General features: G+C 40.2%; 1 protein-coding gene across 2 annotated transcripts; it reads right to left on the bottom strand.

Annotated features, from left to right (window-relative positions):
* Window positions 1-226: 226 nt before the first annotated feature.
* Window positions 227-5,563, bottom strand: erich2 (glutamate-rich 2). 2 transcript variants are annotated; one of them, XM_074650501.1, is made up of 12 exons: window positions 5,463-5,563; window positions 4,515-4,557; window positions 4,291-4,339; window positions 4,095-4,131; window positions 3,958-3,997; window positions 3,803-3,863; window positions 2,858-2,894; window positions 2,677-2,771; window positions 2,468-2,598; window positions 967-1,024; window positions 800-871; window positions 227-718 (listed from the first exon to the last, which is right to left on the bottom strand). In XM_074650501.1, exons 1-12 carry the CDS (start codon window positions 5,468-5,470, stop codon window positions 507-509), a joined length of 843 nt encoding a protein of 280 aa, XP_074506602.1. In that variant the 5' UTR covers window positions 5,471-5,563; the 3' UTR covers window positions 227-506. The 2 variants fall into 2 exon arrangements, with proteins under 2 accessions (XP_074506602.1, XP_074506603.1); XM_074650502.1 differs by having other exon boundaries at window positions 3,958-3,994.
* Between the last annotated feature and the right edge of the window lie 7,953 nt (window positions 5,564-13,516).

Raw genomic sequence — 13,516 nt, 5'->3', positions numbered from 1 at the left:
GTTCTTTAAGATTAAACAGCTGGTGGTGCTAATTCTCCAGTGGGGTGCAATTAAACCACTGCAGAAGAAGAGAGCGTAACAAGATTGCGTCATTAACCAGTCAAACCTCAAATGCTGGAAAACAACAGAAAACAAGATGGAAATAAGTCATTTATGTTTGTTACATGTATGAAGTTGTGAAAGGTTTCCTCATCTCCTCATCGCTTTGACAAAGAATTCACACTTCATGTACGTCATAATTTATTCAATAAGTCCGTTTCCATGGTCACATTTTATTTTTATCGATATATCAACTTTGTCCACCTCAGCGAAGTATCTAGTGCCATCATCTTGTCAACATAAAACTTATGACATTCCCATCAGCCACAGCTGTACTTTGTTTTTAATACCTAATTGGCAAACGTTATCATGCTTTGTCTACAATAAATATTTTATTTGCAGATGAAATATGAAAAAAATCCATAATTGTCACAGCATCTACAAAGTGCACAAAGACTACGATAGATTTAGGGGGAAATGTGAGAAGGAGGACACGGCTTGTGTCTGTTTACTTTCTTTTCTTCTTCATCATCATCTGGTGGTGAGGAGGAGGAGGAGGAGGAGCTTTGAGATGACTCCTCATCGCTCCCAGACTCATCTGAGTTGTCATCATCATCATCATCTTCTTCTTCTTCTTCTTCTTCTTCTTCTTCCTCAGTGCTCTGCTCTGCTTCTTGCTCTGAAAGAAAAATGCATGACGCAAACTCACTCACTTGCATTGTAAAAGTGTTTGTGTTCGTATAAACGGAGGGACTCTCACCCTCCAACAGCTTCTTCTGGATCAGCGGGAGAAACTCAGAGGCCTCAGGATTGTCTGGTTCGTAGATGAGAACTGGAACGAGGAGAGAAGAGGCAGCATTGGCTGACTTCGCCGGTGGCTGATTTATTGACTGACAGACACACAGTTGATGGATGCAGGATACTTACTCATCTGACACAGTTTGCTGGCCGGCTGGAAGTCTCTGTCCATCACAGCTCTGAGGAACTGAAACAAAACAATTTCACTTGAGTTTCAATTTCTCTCAACTGAGTAAAATAATATCTTTGACTAAAACCAAGGATTAACCTCTTCCACTGAGGGCAGCGGCACCTTCGGCCGACTTTACTGTCTTTCAGAGGCTGTAGAAGGCTCAGTATGAGAGCTAGAGTGAAAGTATCACATAAAACTAGAAAACCTAAGGAATCCATCGGTACCAACAATGTCATGTTAGCATGTAAGATATGCTAAATTCTGGTGAGGAAAAACTGGCATGGCCATTTTCAAAGGGGTCCCTTGACCTCTGACCTCAAGATATGTGAATGAAAATGGGTTCTATGGGTACCCACGAGTCTCCCCTTTACAGACATGCCCACTTTATGAAAATGTCATGCACTTTGGGTTAAAAACCATGCAGTTTTTAAATGCAGTACAAATGTGTTATTTTTCACCTATTTTAATATGTTGTATTTGAATACTGTATTTCTGCATACTGGGGTCCCTAAACAGTCTTGAATTGCATAAATTGGGTATCACTGTAAAGCTGAGACTCTTGTGGATCCAATGAGCCCAATTGTATTCATGTGTGATGATGTTAGTCCCCATAGTAGCCATTTCATTGTAGCGAGACCATTTTTTAAAATTTGACCTCACTGTATAAAATGACCTGTGGTGACCTCTAGGATAATCACAGCCTCATGAAACTTTACAATCACAAACTAGAGACCTAGAGACCTAGATTGACAATAAGGGGGTTTCTGAGCAGTTTACACAACAGAAGTGCTCGCCATCCAATCGCCGAAAAAATGCAATTCTTGCAGAAATCTCATAAAATGTCAAAAGTTTTTTAAAACAAATCACAGCAGGGCTTTTTCTATGGTGTTCCTCGAGGTCTTTGTGTCTTTATGTGGTATTTTTTAGGGAATATTGATAATTTTTATCAATTCTCAAGTGGTCAAAAATGGTTAAATTTAGCACCAAATCTGCATAACAAATGGTATCAAACCAAAAATTGCTTCAACATCTTATGAGACATATTAGAGCATGGGAATGGCCATCATCTATCATAATGTTCTAAACCCTTACACACTTTCAAAATGTATTTTAATGAATCAATTAATTTATGACTTATTTGTTTATTTTTGATTTATGACAAGAACAACTTGACACACAGCTGCATCTCAAATTAATCTCGGGGTTCCCAGCTTTCAGATGATGTACACCATTTCTAAGTGACATCTACTGCTGACCTGCTATCTCCCCCTAAAGACCCCCTGTCACCCCGTAAAAAAGACACAAAAAAAAGGTCTATAAAAAAGAGGAGTGGAGTGAAAAAGTTTAAAATGATTTTTGGCATCTGAAATAAAACAAAACGTTACTACAGTACAGTGTACGTCATCCTCTCAGCAGAGCATGAAGTGTGGGATCATTGATGGTGATCAGTCACTTTACCTCCATTATCAGCTCCACTGGTGCCTTAACGTCTTCATCCTCCACATCCTCTTCCTCGGTCTGTTCTTCCTCCCCATTTGGCTCATGTGTGGGGAGAGGCTCAGCTGGTGGAAGAGAACGTGTCGCTCCTCCTGACAAACCATTAACACCATCATCGGTTTCTTTCTTGCGACATTTCTTACTTTGCGTTTTGTTCTACAACAACCTACCTGTTAGTGCCGAGTCTGACGGCGGTGCTTTCCTCAAGTCTTTCATTTTCAGCTCTTCATCAGGCACTGCTGTCGACTGTGTGTGTTCTTCAACCCTGAAATCACATTTAAGATTTTTAAAAACTGTGTTGGCAATATTTCATTTGACTGATCACCAACTACGTGAATTCAGAGTACGGACCTTGGTGTTGTGTTGATGGATTCCTTTGGTGAGCACTCTACAGGAGAACCGCAGACATACAAGACATTTAATTCAGCCAGGAAACCCTTGCATGGATTATACTTTTTGGTTTTGTACAACAGATAGTAGTATTTAATGTTAATCATGCGTGAGCAGAACAAAATGAAACTGTTAGTTTACATGATGTTTTAAACAAAATTGGACACAGTCTGGAGACATGATGAGGATAAATGACACGGATAACACCGTTAACTTTTTGTGTACGCAGCCTGTCTCTTCTAATTCTGTCACAGTTAGTGGTGACCTTGTTTGTGACTTACTACATTTCCCAGAATTACTTGTAAAAATGTAAAGGTAAAGTGTGTAGGATTTGGAGGCATCTAGTGGTGTGGTTGCAGATTGCAACCAACTGAGAACCCCTCTGCTCACTCTTCCCTTTCCAAGACTGTGGTAACGCCGGTTGCCTCGCTCCGAGGCCATCCATACCATAATAACACTACTTTAGGAGCAACGGAAGTCAGACGGCGGCTGGTGGTACCACGGTTTTACACTCTGCGGCTCACATTTCACAAGCGTGTCGGAGAACTACGGTGGCCTTCAGGTAACGTAAAATGTGAAAGGATCTCTCTAGAGACAATGTTTGGTTTGTCTGTTCTGGGCTACTGTAGAAACATGGCGGAGCAACATGGAGGACTCTGTGAAGAGATGTAGATATGAAGGGCTTCATTCTGAGCTAACGAAAACAAAACGATTATACACTAGTGATCAACAGCAATTTGCAATGAAAAACAGTAAGGGACATTTTGAATTTATGATGAAGCAAGAGTTGCACTCCTTAACATGTCTGGGAATTCTGGTCTTTTGAGGCTGCCTTCGATTGAGAAATTGACTTCTCCCTGCATAATTGAAATGGTACTGATGAGATGAGAGTCCACCATTACATACCGTCTGTATCCAGCACTTTCCCACTCGGAATCTCAGACTTCTGAGTCTCCTGGCAAGAAACCTTGAGACAGAAAAAAATAATAATAATTACAGTAGCGGAGCAAAACATGTTTCTGTCAATCCAGTCTTGGTGTGGTCTATCTCAGAACACCCACCTGGACAGAACGAGGCAGTGCTCGGGCAGGAAGACTCCTGCTGGATGCAAAAAGTAAATCAAAGAAAATAAAAATACTAGATGAACATGGTGTGTTATGACAGAAATGTATATTTGCTACGATGGGACTTTTCTTACCGAGGTTTATCAGTGACTGTCTTTTTCCCCACGTTGTCTAGAAAATAATAAGAATATGTGCTTTTCATGAAAGGCTGGAGAGCAGCATAAACACAAGGTGGAACTCAAGTGAAATTGTATATGTCTTATGTCAGTCTTAAAAAAGGAAACAAGTCAGGATGTTGTACACTGATGTGAAGTCTGAATAACTTCTTACCATTGGGTTTGCGTGTCTCAGCATGAGCAGAGGGAACTTCTTCTGCTAACTAGAAAGATGAAAATTATTTTTCAATGCAATGAACAAGCATGGACAATGTATTTCCTACTCAAACAACACTTAATATAACAATGTAATCCATAAAAAAACTGCATATACTGTATGTAGGTAGAAAACTAGAGTACTAAAACAGAATACATCTGACTTTATACTTTAGTGATTACCTGTTTCTGTGAACCCGTGAAGGATTTCCCCAAACACTCTAACCTGGACATCAAATTACAGCAGTGAAAAATGTTTGTGGATTAATTAGCATGTATTATAAACTCCTAATGTTTCCATATGGATTAATGTGTGTACTGTTTGTGTCCACTATTTCATATTTAAGTATTTTATTTGGTCAATGAGAGCTGTTGAAGCAACATTCCTGGTACTGAAACACATTACTACGTCATTAATCAAGTTGTTCATTTACCAGTGTAGTTGCTACCTAGTTTACATTCAAGATTCAACATTCAAGATGTTTATTGTCACACTGGTTATACGGGTACAATTTAGTGAAATGATTTTTGCTGGGAAGCTCCATTAAAATAATAAGTTATATTACAATTATAAAAGGAAATACTGTAAGTTATATTACAATTACAATTAATTATAGTACAATTACAAATACTTTAAGTTATATTACAATCATAAAGGAAATACTTTAAGTTATATTACAATTACAATTAGTTATATTACAATTACAATTACAAATACTTTAAGTTATATTACAATCATAAAAGGAAATACTTTAAGTTATATTACAACTACAATTAGTTATATTACAATTATAAAAGGAAATACTTTAAGTTATATTACAATTACAATTAGTTATATTACAATAACAATAACAAATACTTTAAGTTATATTACAATTATAAAGGAAATACTTTGTACAAGTGCATATTAAGAGCATATACAGTATATACAGTAAAAGATATATTTTGTGTGAGAAGGTGTTGTATTGATTATGTATTTTAAAGTCTGATGGTGAAAAACATTTATATTTATTTATATTTAGGCTAGTTGCTACCTAGCTTACATTAGCAGGTAGCTAACAGTAGCATAGTGAGTTGTAGCTCACTACTTAGTGAACTACCGTTAGTTAATGTTAGTAACCTGTTGCTCACCTGCTCATGGAGGAAGATGAACGACTGCAACTTAAGATAGACTAGCTAAGTTACTGTCAGTGCGACAGACGATGGTTGCCACGCAACAGTGAAGCAAACAGTGGTTACCATAGTAACAGAGGTATTCAGAGTCAATGCTGCCTTCAAGTGCTGCCGGAAATTTTAGGTTTTCTAAAAGAAATGCAGGCCAGAGACAGATACATTTTGTGCCATGACTTTTGGAGTATGGAGAAGCGGTGATGCAGTACTATATGTAGATGTTTTAAATAGGTAATTGTGTGTTTCTGTTCATTGTATGGGTTGTCAAACTTAAATAAAAAGTTTTGTCACACAGGCTAATGTCTTATTATTTGATGAAACATCACTACATGCTACTTGTAAGAACCATGTTGTATTATTTACAGTTTTTTTATATTTGATTCTCATAGCAAAATTGTGTTGTGCCATTTAAAATGTTTGATATGCATTAGAATTAAGGTAATGAGTCATGTTTGTGATCCATTTTGACTCTTTTATGTGTGTTTTGCCTTATTAAGATGTGCTCCTCTAGTCTGTCCTGCTATTGGACAATTTGTGTGTCTCCCTTTAAGTGTGATTAGTGCGAGTTAGGCTTCAGTGGAGCAGGATGAGAAGCAACAATGTTTCTGACCACAGATTGTAAGCTGGATTTCAGTTATTTCCATTGGAATTGGTCCAATTTTGATAGTCTATTATTGCATATGGATATCTTTTGGTTTATTTTTATTTCTGTGGAATATTTTCACTCACATTACGAGCCTAATCTTCTGTCTGCAGAAGGCAAGTGGAAGTTGGACATGGTAATCTACATGAGTCAGAAACCTTTACATCCTGCTAGAAGCAGCGAGGATGGTTTACAGCAAACTGCCAGTACACTACTATTTATAATTCTGCTGTTTTGGTTGCTTTCTTTGTTAAATTTGTGAACTAAATAAATAAACAAAAGTGCATTTGAATGCACAAAAAGTCACATTTACACTATTCAAGCTGAGAAATAAGAGATTTTAAAAGCTTCTGTCCCAGGCCCCTCTTTCACAGAGCCTAGCTGTTTCCGTCCATCCTCCATGTCAGCCATATTTCATCCAATAAGTAGCTGTTACTGCTACATTAGCTGCGCATACATCGAAAGAGCTGCCCTCAGTCTTGAGTCTGTGTGTCAATGTGTGTGTGTGTGTGTGTGTGAGAATGGAGGTATTGTGTGTGTGTGGTTAATAGGTTCAGGTCTCCTCCGCACTTATTGTTTCACGGTTGTCTTATAATCTCAGGAAGATATAAACTATCAGACTGACAGGCTGAAGGCTCAGACTTCTCACAGAGACTAAATTAGCACATGACTGACAGGCTTGTTCATTTTCTGCCAGAGTTTGAAGCGCTGTTTGGAGAAAGGTGAGGTTAGTTTGGACTGTTAAATGTGCATGCCTTCCCTTCACTTCCTACTCCCTGTTACACACGCGCACACACACACACACACACACACACACACACACACACACACACACACACACACACACACACACACACACACACACACACACACACACACATCAATTAGGCAGTGCAGTGAAGTTGCTCGGACTGAGCTCTCCCTTGGGATCCTTTCATGCACAGCGACATGCCACTGAACCGTGTGCATGTGTGTATTTAGTGAGTGTGTACATGTCCTTGCTTCTGTGTGTAGACTCTATATGTGTTCTCATAAGTGTAAAAAAGTGAATCAGTCACTGCATGAGCGGAAGAAACCCAGCAAAGAAAATGACAAGAACACATCCACTATAGTCACAACTAGAGTCATTTTCTTATAGAATGTCGTGAAATTCTTAAAGGGACTGTATGTACGTTTTTACACGTATAAATGTTTTTAATTGTTTCCTTTTGCCAATGTGTGAGTGGGTTGTAACCTAACCTAAAAAATGAGACCTTCCGCGACTTTCTGGGTTTCCTCTATCAGCCAGTAGACTGCTTTTAATGTGAAGAATGCAGGCCTGTTTTTCTGGGAAAATCCAACAGATGTGACGTAATGCGCGCTCGCGAGTGCATTTCTTTTCAGCTCTGCTTACAGGGCTTACAGTGCGCAACGATAGCTAACGTTTAGTTAGAAATGGAGTCCGCTAACGCCAACAAACGACCAGCCCCCGACACAACTCAGACTCCAAAACAAACTCTACGGAAGCACGAAAAAACTAAGTTATATATATATATATATATATATATATATATATATATATAAGCCAGTCTGTAAAGCTTCACCACTAGATGTCACTAAATCCTACACACTGCTCCTTTAAAGAGGATCTAGTTTGCTTATTTTCAGGTGCATACTTATACTAAATTCTTTAGACTCTGCTCTAACTAGCTTTGTTTGAGGGCGTGCCAAATTATCCGCTATAGGCAGGTATTATGTTACTTGGTGACATCACCACGTCACGGAAGAAAAGGCGGGGCTTCAAGAAAGGCGTTTCATGCAGTTCAGGAGCAGTGTTTCTGTGGGGGAGAGTAACTTCCTTTGGCGTGGACTTTGGGCTTTGTAACTTTGCAGTCCTTTTACATGCACAAAAAATGGACAAAAGGAAAGGGGTAAAAAGCACAAAAGCATAATAGGGTCCCTTTTATTCTTTTAGATTGCATTTTTTTTTTTAAACGGTAGAAGATTAACGAGCAAACAAAAATAATGGTGAAAAAAAAAGTCTCTGGAGCGCACACACATCCTACCTGCAGGTTATTGACCCCTGAAGTCCAGCAATTTGTTGTGATCATGTTGCGTTCATTAAATATTGTTAATGTAAATCTGGTGCTTTCTCCTGCCAAAATAAATGCCCATTAATTTCTTGCAGCATCACAGGTGCACAATTCAAAGAGGTCGGACAAATATACAGGACGCATTTCATGCATGAAAGCAGAAATAAGCACGGCCTCGGCCATTTCTGACGTCAAGAAACACGTCACAACTCGTGAACTGGGAGCTTTCAGAAACTGTGGTCGTGAATACCACAAGAAGGGGGCGTTCATATGGACTCTTCTCTTGAACACGGTAAACATGACCCCATTTGAAGGCTCCATTATATACAATCTATGCTCCAGGACCACATTTTGCCATGATGACACATAGACTCACAAGGTGAAAGCAATACCAGCCACACACTGTCACGGCTTGTAAAAATACAGAAAGGTCTCGTGTGAAATAACCAAAATTGTTGTAACTTTGACAAAAAATCTTGTCTCCACATAGGACCCCGATGCTCATAGTAAGAAGCTGTTCAAGAAAATAGTTTTTCGGGGCCTTTAAGAGCCGGTTCTGAGTTCATCTGAACCTTGTTTCCAGACCCAACCAGTCATGTCAGATCTGATTTTACAGCAATTTAGCAAATGAATCTCTCGATGTCAAATGTCAAACACAAAGGTGGAACGTGAGCTGCAAAAGCTGCTCTTACGCTGTCACCTTTTCTGTCACGTTTTTATGGAGACGAACAGAGAGAGACACACACACACACACACCCACATACATAACTCCTCATGCCCAACGACAGACAGACGGAGAGAGCCACGAAATGCACACACACACCCACAGCACCAGCAGCCCATCAGGCACACCTGCCATAGACGGTTGATGGGAAAATATATTCCACACAGACGACATGATAACAGAATCATTTCACACTCCAGTGATCCTCTACACACTCTCTTTGTGTGCATGTGTGACTGTGTGTGTGTGTGTGTGTGTGTATGTGTGTGTGTGAGCAGCGGCCTGCACATCTATTAGTGTGCTGGCGGGTTGTATGTACTGTATGTGCCTTGAGAGACTCTGCTCCTCACAAATTTCCATATGATGAGCCCCGAGGCCGTCTTGACTGCAGAACACAGAGCAGGAAAAAGGGGACAGGAAGACACATCGTGGTCCTTCAGGACATCACAATGTGAATCATGTGTTTCTGTGATGGAAACGCCACTGAACATACTGTTCCCATATCATTAACAGGGATCAGCATTAACAAAACGAAGCAGCGTCGTGCTGTCATACAAATGACTTCATCTGTGGCGCGTGTGTGTACAGTATAACTTTGAATGTGGCACGGTGACGCTCGTGTTGCTGTGTCCTCGGGCACGCGTGTTTACGAAGCATCTGTGCAGGTCCATCAGTGTGATGTGGTGTATGACGATCCGTCCTCACGCCTCACAGCCTCTGGCAGGCTGAAGGCTAATAATAAATGCAAATTACAATCAGAGGAGCAGATCGGAGCTGGAGAGGATAATTGCTCCATTATGGCTGTGTGTGGGTGTGTGTGTGTGTGTGTGTGTGTGTGTGTCTTGTATAACAGAGAGAGAGGCGGGGGGGTGGGGGGGTTACAAAATGCCAGGTGTTGACGTCACAGACTCGGCTACATAACGGGACAAGTGAGGTGTTACATGTATTGATTTATTTGTTGGACAAACTTCCGCTTTCCCAGTACGAGGGGCCGTGTGAGGCTAATTAAAGTGTGTGTGATGTAACTGCGCGTCACAAATCAAAATAAAGAAAGTCTGATCTATAGATTACAAGCTGCTCCTGAAGGCCACTGTTTCAAACAATCCGTGTTTGAAATACAAATACTGTGTGAATACAATAATGTCATTTACAGATGAGGCCTGTAATGTGTCTTTCTTAGTGGCCGTCCTTCATTTTCCATTTCATTTAATTTATTAGGATGCTCATTAGCTTCATCAAAACAGAGGCTGGTTTATCCCACCTGGGGTGTACACACACACACACACACACGCACACACACACACACAAAAATTACATTAACAGACAATTCAAAATACCATTTAACACGAAACCATCTCACAACGTACAAAACCAGAAAAACTGAAAGAAAAAACAAAGAAACAACACAACACATAGCTCCAAGAATAAAATGCTCTTCAGATAAATAATAAAACATTTCTAACTACCTCTTATGTGACTCACAGACATCTATATTAACAGTAACCCAAGAAACGGTTAGCTTAGCTTAGCATAAAGACTGGAAACAGGGGGAAACAGCTAGCCTAGCTCCATGGCCGGCGCCATGGCGACCAATATGTGGGGGTGCTATAAGAAAATAGTTGATTTTCATGACTTCAGAGTTACTTCATAAGGAAGTTCTTGTTTTTTTTTTCAATAAAAGCAGATATCACAAGGCAATGACAAAGACGCTTCATCACCGGACAGCGCCCATGCAGCCACAGTTAGTAGCAACACAATATATCCAAAATGCAACAAGAACAAGAAGTGCATTTATTCCATATGCATAATGGCTATCACAATGTCAGAAATGAAATTGATCATAGCCAAAGTGCAGCCAAAACGAAAGGTTCAATCCATTTACCCGTCTTTTGAACTACATTGAGTGTTTGCCCTTAAATAGAGAGAAATCTTGAATTCTTGATGCATGTTTATCAGTTGATTTCCTCCATTAGAAGTCCAGGAAATAGTCTTCACCTCTCTGTCCTTTACATTGCGTTGGAGCACACACACATACAGTAGAAACACATGTTGAGGTGACACCAGTTTATTGTATTTGCTCTATTAAATCACTCACTTGTTTGTGTCCTCGTAACACGAGCCGAGGGGTTTTACTGCTAATATTTATACTATTACCCATGCTTTGCTTTTAATGTGAAATCTATTTAAGAGGATGACTCCAGCCTCTGGGCACTTTATTATGTGTGTGTATATGTCATCATCACAATCATCATCATCTTTGACTTCGTAAGCACTCTTTCACTTACTCTTTCAATTTCTCTGCCGCTCAGCTCATTGATGGAGCCGGCCCATCTGTCTCTACTTCAGCCCATTCATCATTTCCTCACTCATCAACTCTGTATTTCTTCATTTTCTTCCCTCACTCCATCTCTGTCTCTGCCTTACTCATCGCCCATTTCAGGGGGCTTTGCGTTTCCACCCCTTCCTTCCGCTCCATCCATCTGCTTCCCACTTTTCACAGCATCCGGCCTTTTCCACGCTTCATTTTCTGCCTCTGTCGTTTCTGCTGGCTGTCCATCCGTAGAGGAAGATGTTTCCATGAAAGAGCCTATACACTGGCTCACTTTATGAGGGGACCTGATTACCAGAATTTAAATAAAAAATGTCTTGTGATCAGATGATGAAACTGATGAATGAATCTGTAATGATGATTATGCAAAGATGTGCAGGCTAAGATGCTCTGTGCTGGGGAGTTAAACAGTATAGCAGCGTTAAATATGATCATAGTAAAAAGCTATTAACCATAAAAAAAAAGACACGCTCGTATTCACACCTTCTGAAAGTGCGAGAGAGCCCCTTTAAAAATGGCAAAATTTGGTTTAAGGATATAAAGGTGCGGTGAAAGGGTAGATATGGTGCAGGAGGATGTATGCTTCATAAACCACATCTAACATCCACAAGGCTGGTTTATACCTTTAAGGGGATTTCTGAGAGAAAAATGTGAGAGCATGTTCTCCTCCACTGTATTTTTATGTGTCTTTCTCTCTCAAACACCCTTAAAGGCCCTGAAATTTTTTTTTTGTGAATCAACTTCTGCATGAATTACAGTGGAACAAGCTTAAAACATTGACATATTATCACCTTATAAAGTTTGGGAAAGATCCTATTTACATATTTAGCAGATATGGAGCAACTTTAGCATTAATTTTTAGTCTGTTCTGGCCATCTGATGAATGTAAGTCTAAAGGCCAATTCCAAAGGAAAGCGTTTTTAGAAGCGTTATTGACGTCCGTCACTCATGCGTCTCCTGGAACAGATACACAAACGTATCATCCACACCGACTGATGGTGAAGGCAAGTTAGCGAGACGCTATCCACTGACAGACCACCCGATTCGACTATTATCGGGTCATTAAATAGACGTTATCAGTCGTTATAAGCACCATACATGTGGGTCATTAGGGGCCTACTACGCCTACTACATGGTGAAAGTGAAACTTAAAAGCAACACGTTCTAACATGTTGTAAAACTGAATGAAACGTCACATTTTGAACACAAATAAAAAGACCTTCAACTACAACTTCTTTAGGTTTAAGCAACAAAACTACAACTTCTTCAGGTTTAGGCAAAAAATACCTCTTGGTTAAGTTTAGGGGAAAACATCATGTTTTGGGTTAAAATAACTATGAACACAAAGACAACTGCACGTTGCTGGTTTCTCACGAGACGCGAAGTCCGGTCTCCTGGGTGAAAGTCTTTTGTTTTGTGTCCCTGACCTCCAACCCTTATGGAGTTTCACACTGTCTATACTACAGCGCCTGACTTACGCTTCTGCTCCTGTCATAATTACTACGGTTGCCAGAGGTTGCTGTCGTGTTCTTTTATACCTTCTTTCAGTAATCTACCATGTGAATAGATGATAGAACCTACTAGTGGGTATAGTAGGCCGATATTGATCCACATCTATGGGGCTTATAGCGACTGATAATGCCTATTTAATAGCCTGACAACAGTCTAATCGGCTGGACAGACGGGCAGAGGCGTTTACAGAAGTCAGAATCAGTTTGGATTGGATGACTGAACACTTACGCGCCGCTCACGTCTCGCTTCCAGTGAAGATTCTCAGTCACATTCACTCGGTTTTGGTCTCCACCACCTCCTGAGGGAAATATCAAGCAATAAGCTGCTGAATGCTCAACGTTTATTCACCAGCTGGTCGCTGACTTTGTTGGTGGGCAATCTGGTCCTGGGCAGGTAATGCACACATATCACACATAGTTATTTCATCCATTGTTTATATAAGATTATTGATTAGTGCAACTTTAAAGAGAAGATTGAAAACCATCGCTCACCAGTTCCTGTTGGCTGACAGGTGAGATGGCAAGGTGGAACCTGAGTAGGAACACATTCTGCATCAGTTTTTCTCTCCCTCCTCCTCCTCCATGTCCGTCACTCTTTCTCTCTCTGTCCATGACGCAGTTGAGCGATGAGGTAATTTGAGTGACAGCCGAGGCAGCCATTTGAAACAACGTGATGGCGACCTCCTGGTGCGTCATGTGGTGGTGGTGGGGGGGCGGGGGATTATAAAGATGTATT

This window comes from Sebastes fasciatus, chromosome 11 (genome assembly GCF_043250625.1).
Source record: "Sebastes fasciatus isolate fSebFas1 chromosome 11, fSebFas1.pri, whole genome shotgun sequence".
Classification (NCBI taxonomy): Eukaryota; Metazoa; Chordata; class Actinopteri; order Perciformes; family Sebastidae; genus Sebastes; species Sebastes fasciatus.
Note: the sequence above shows the minus strand (reverse complement) of the source record. Positions and strands in the feature narration are given on the sequence as shown.

Bases quoted from the DNA above. Each gene is read 5' to 3' on its own strand.
- erich2 (XM_074650501.1), bottom strand. The intron at 1,025-2,467 runs GTAAAGTGACTG...GTTTTGTTTCAG, and splicing joins CAGTGGAGCTGATAATGGAG to TTCCTCAGAGCTGTGATGGA. The intron at 719-799 runs GTGAGAGTCCCT...TTTTTCTTTCAG, and splicing joins CCAGAAGAAGCTGTTGGAGG to AGCAAGAAGCAGAGCAGAGC.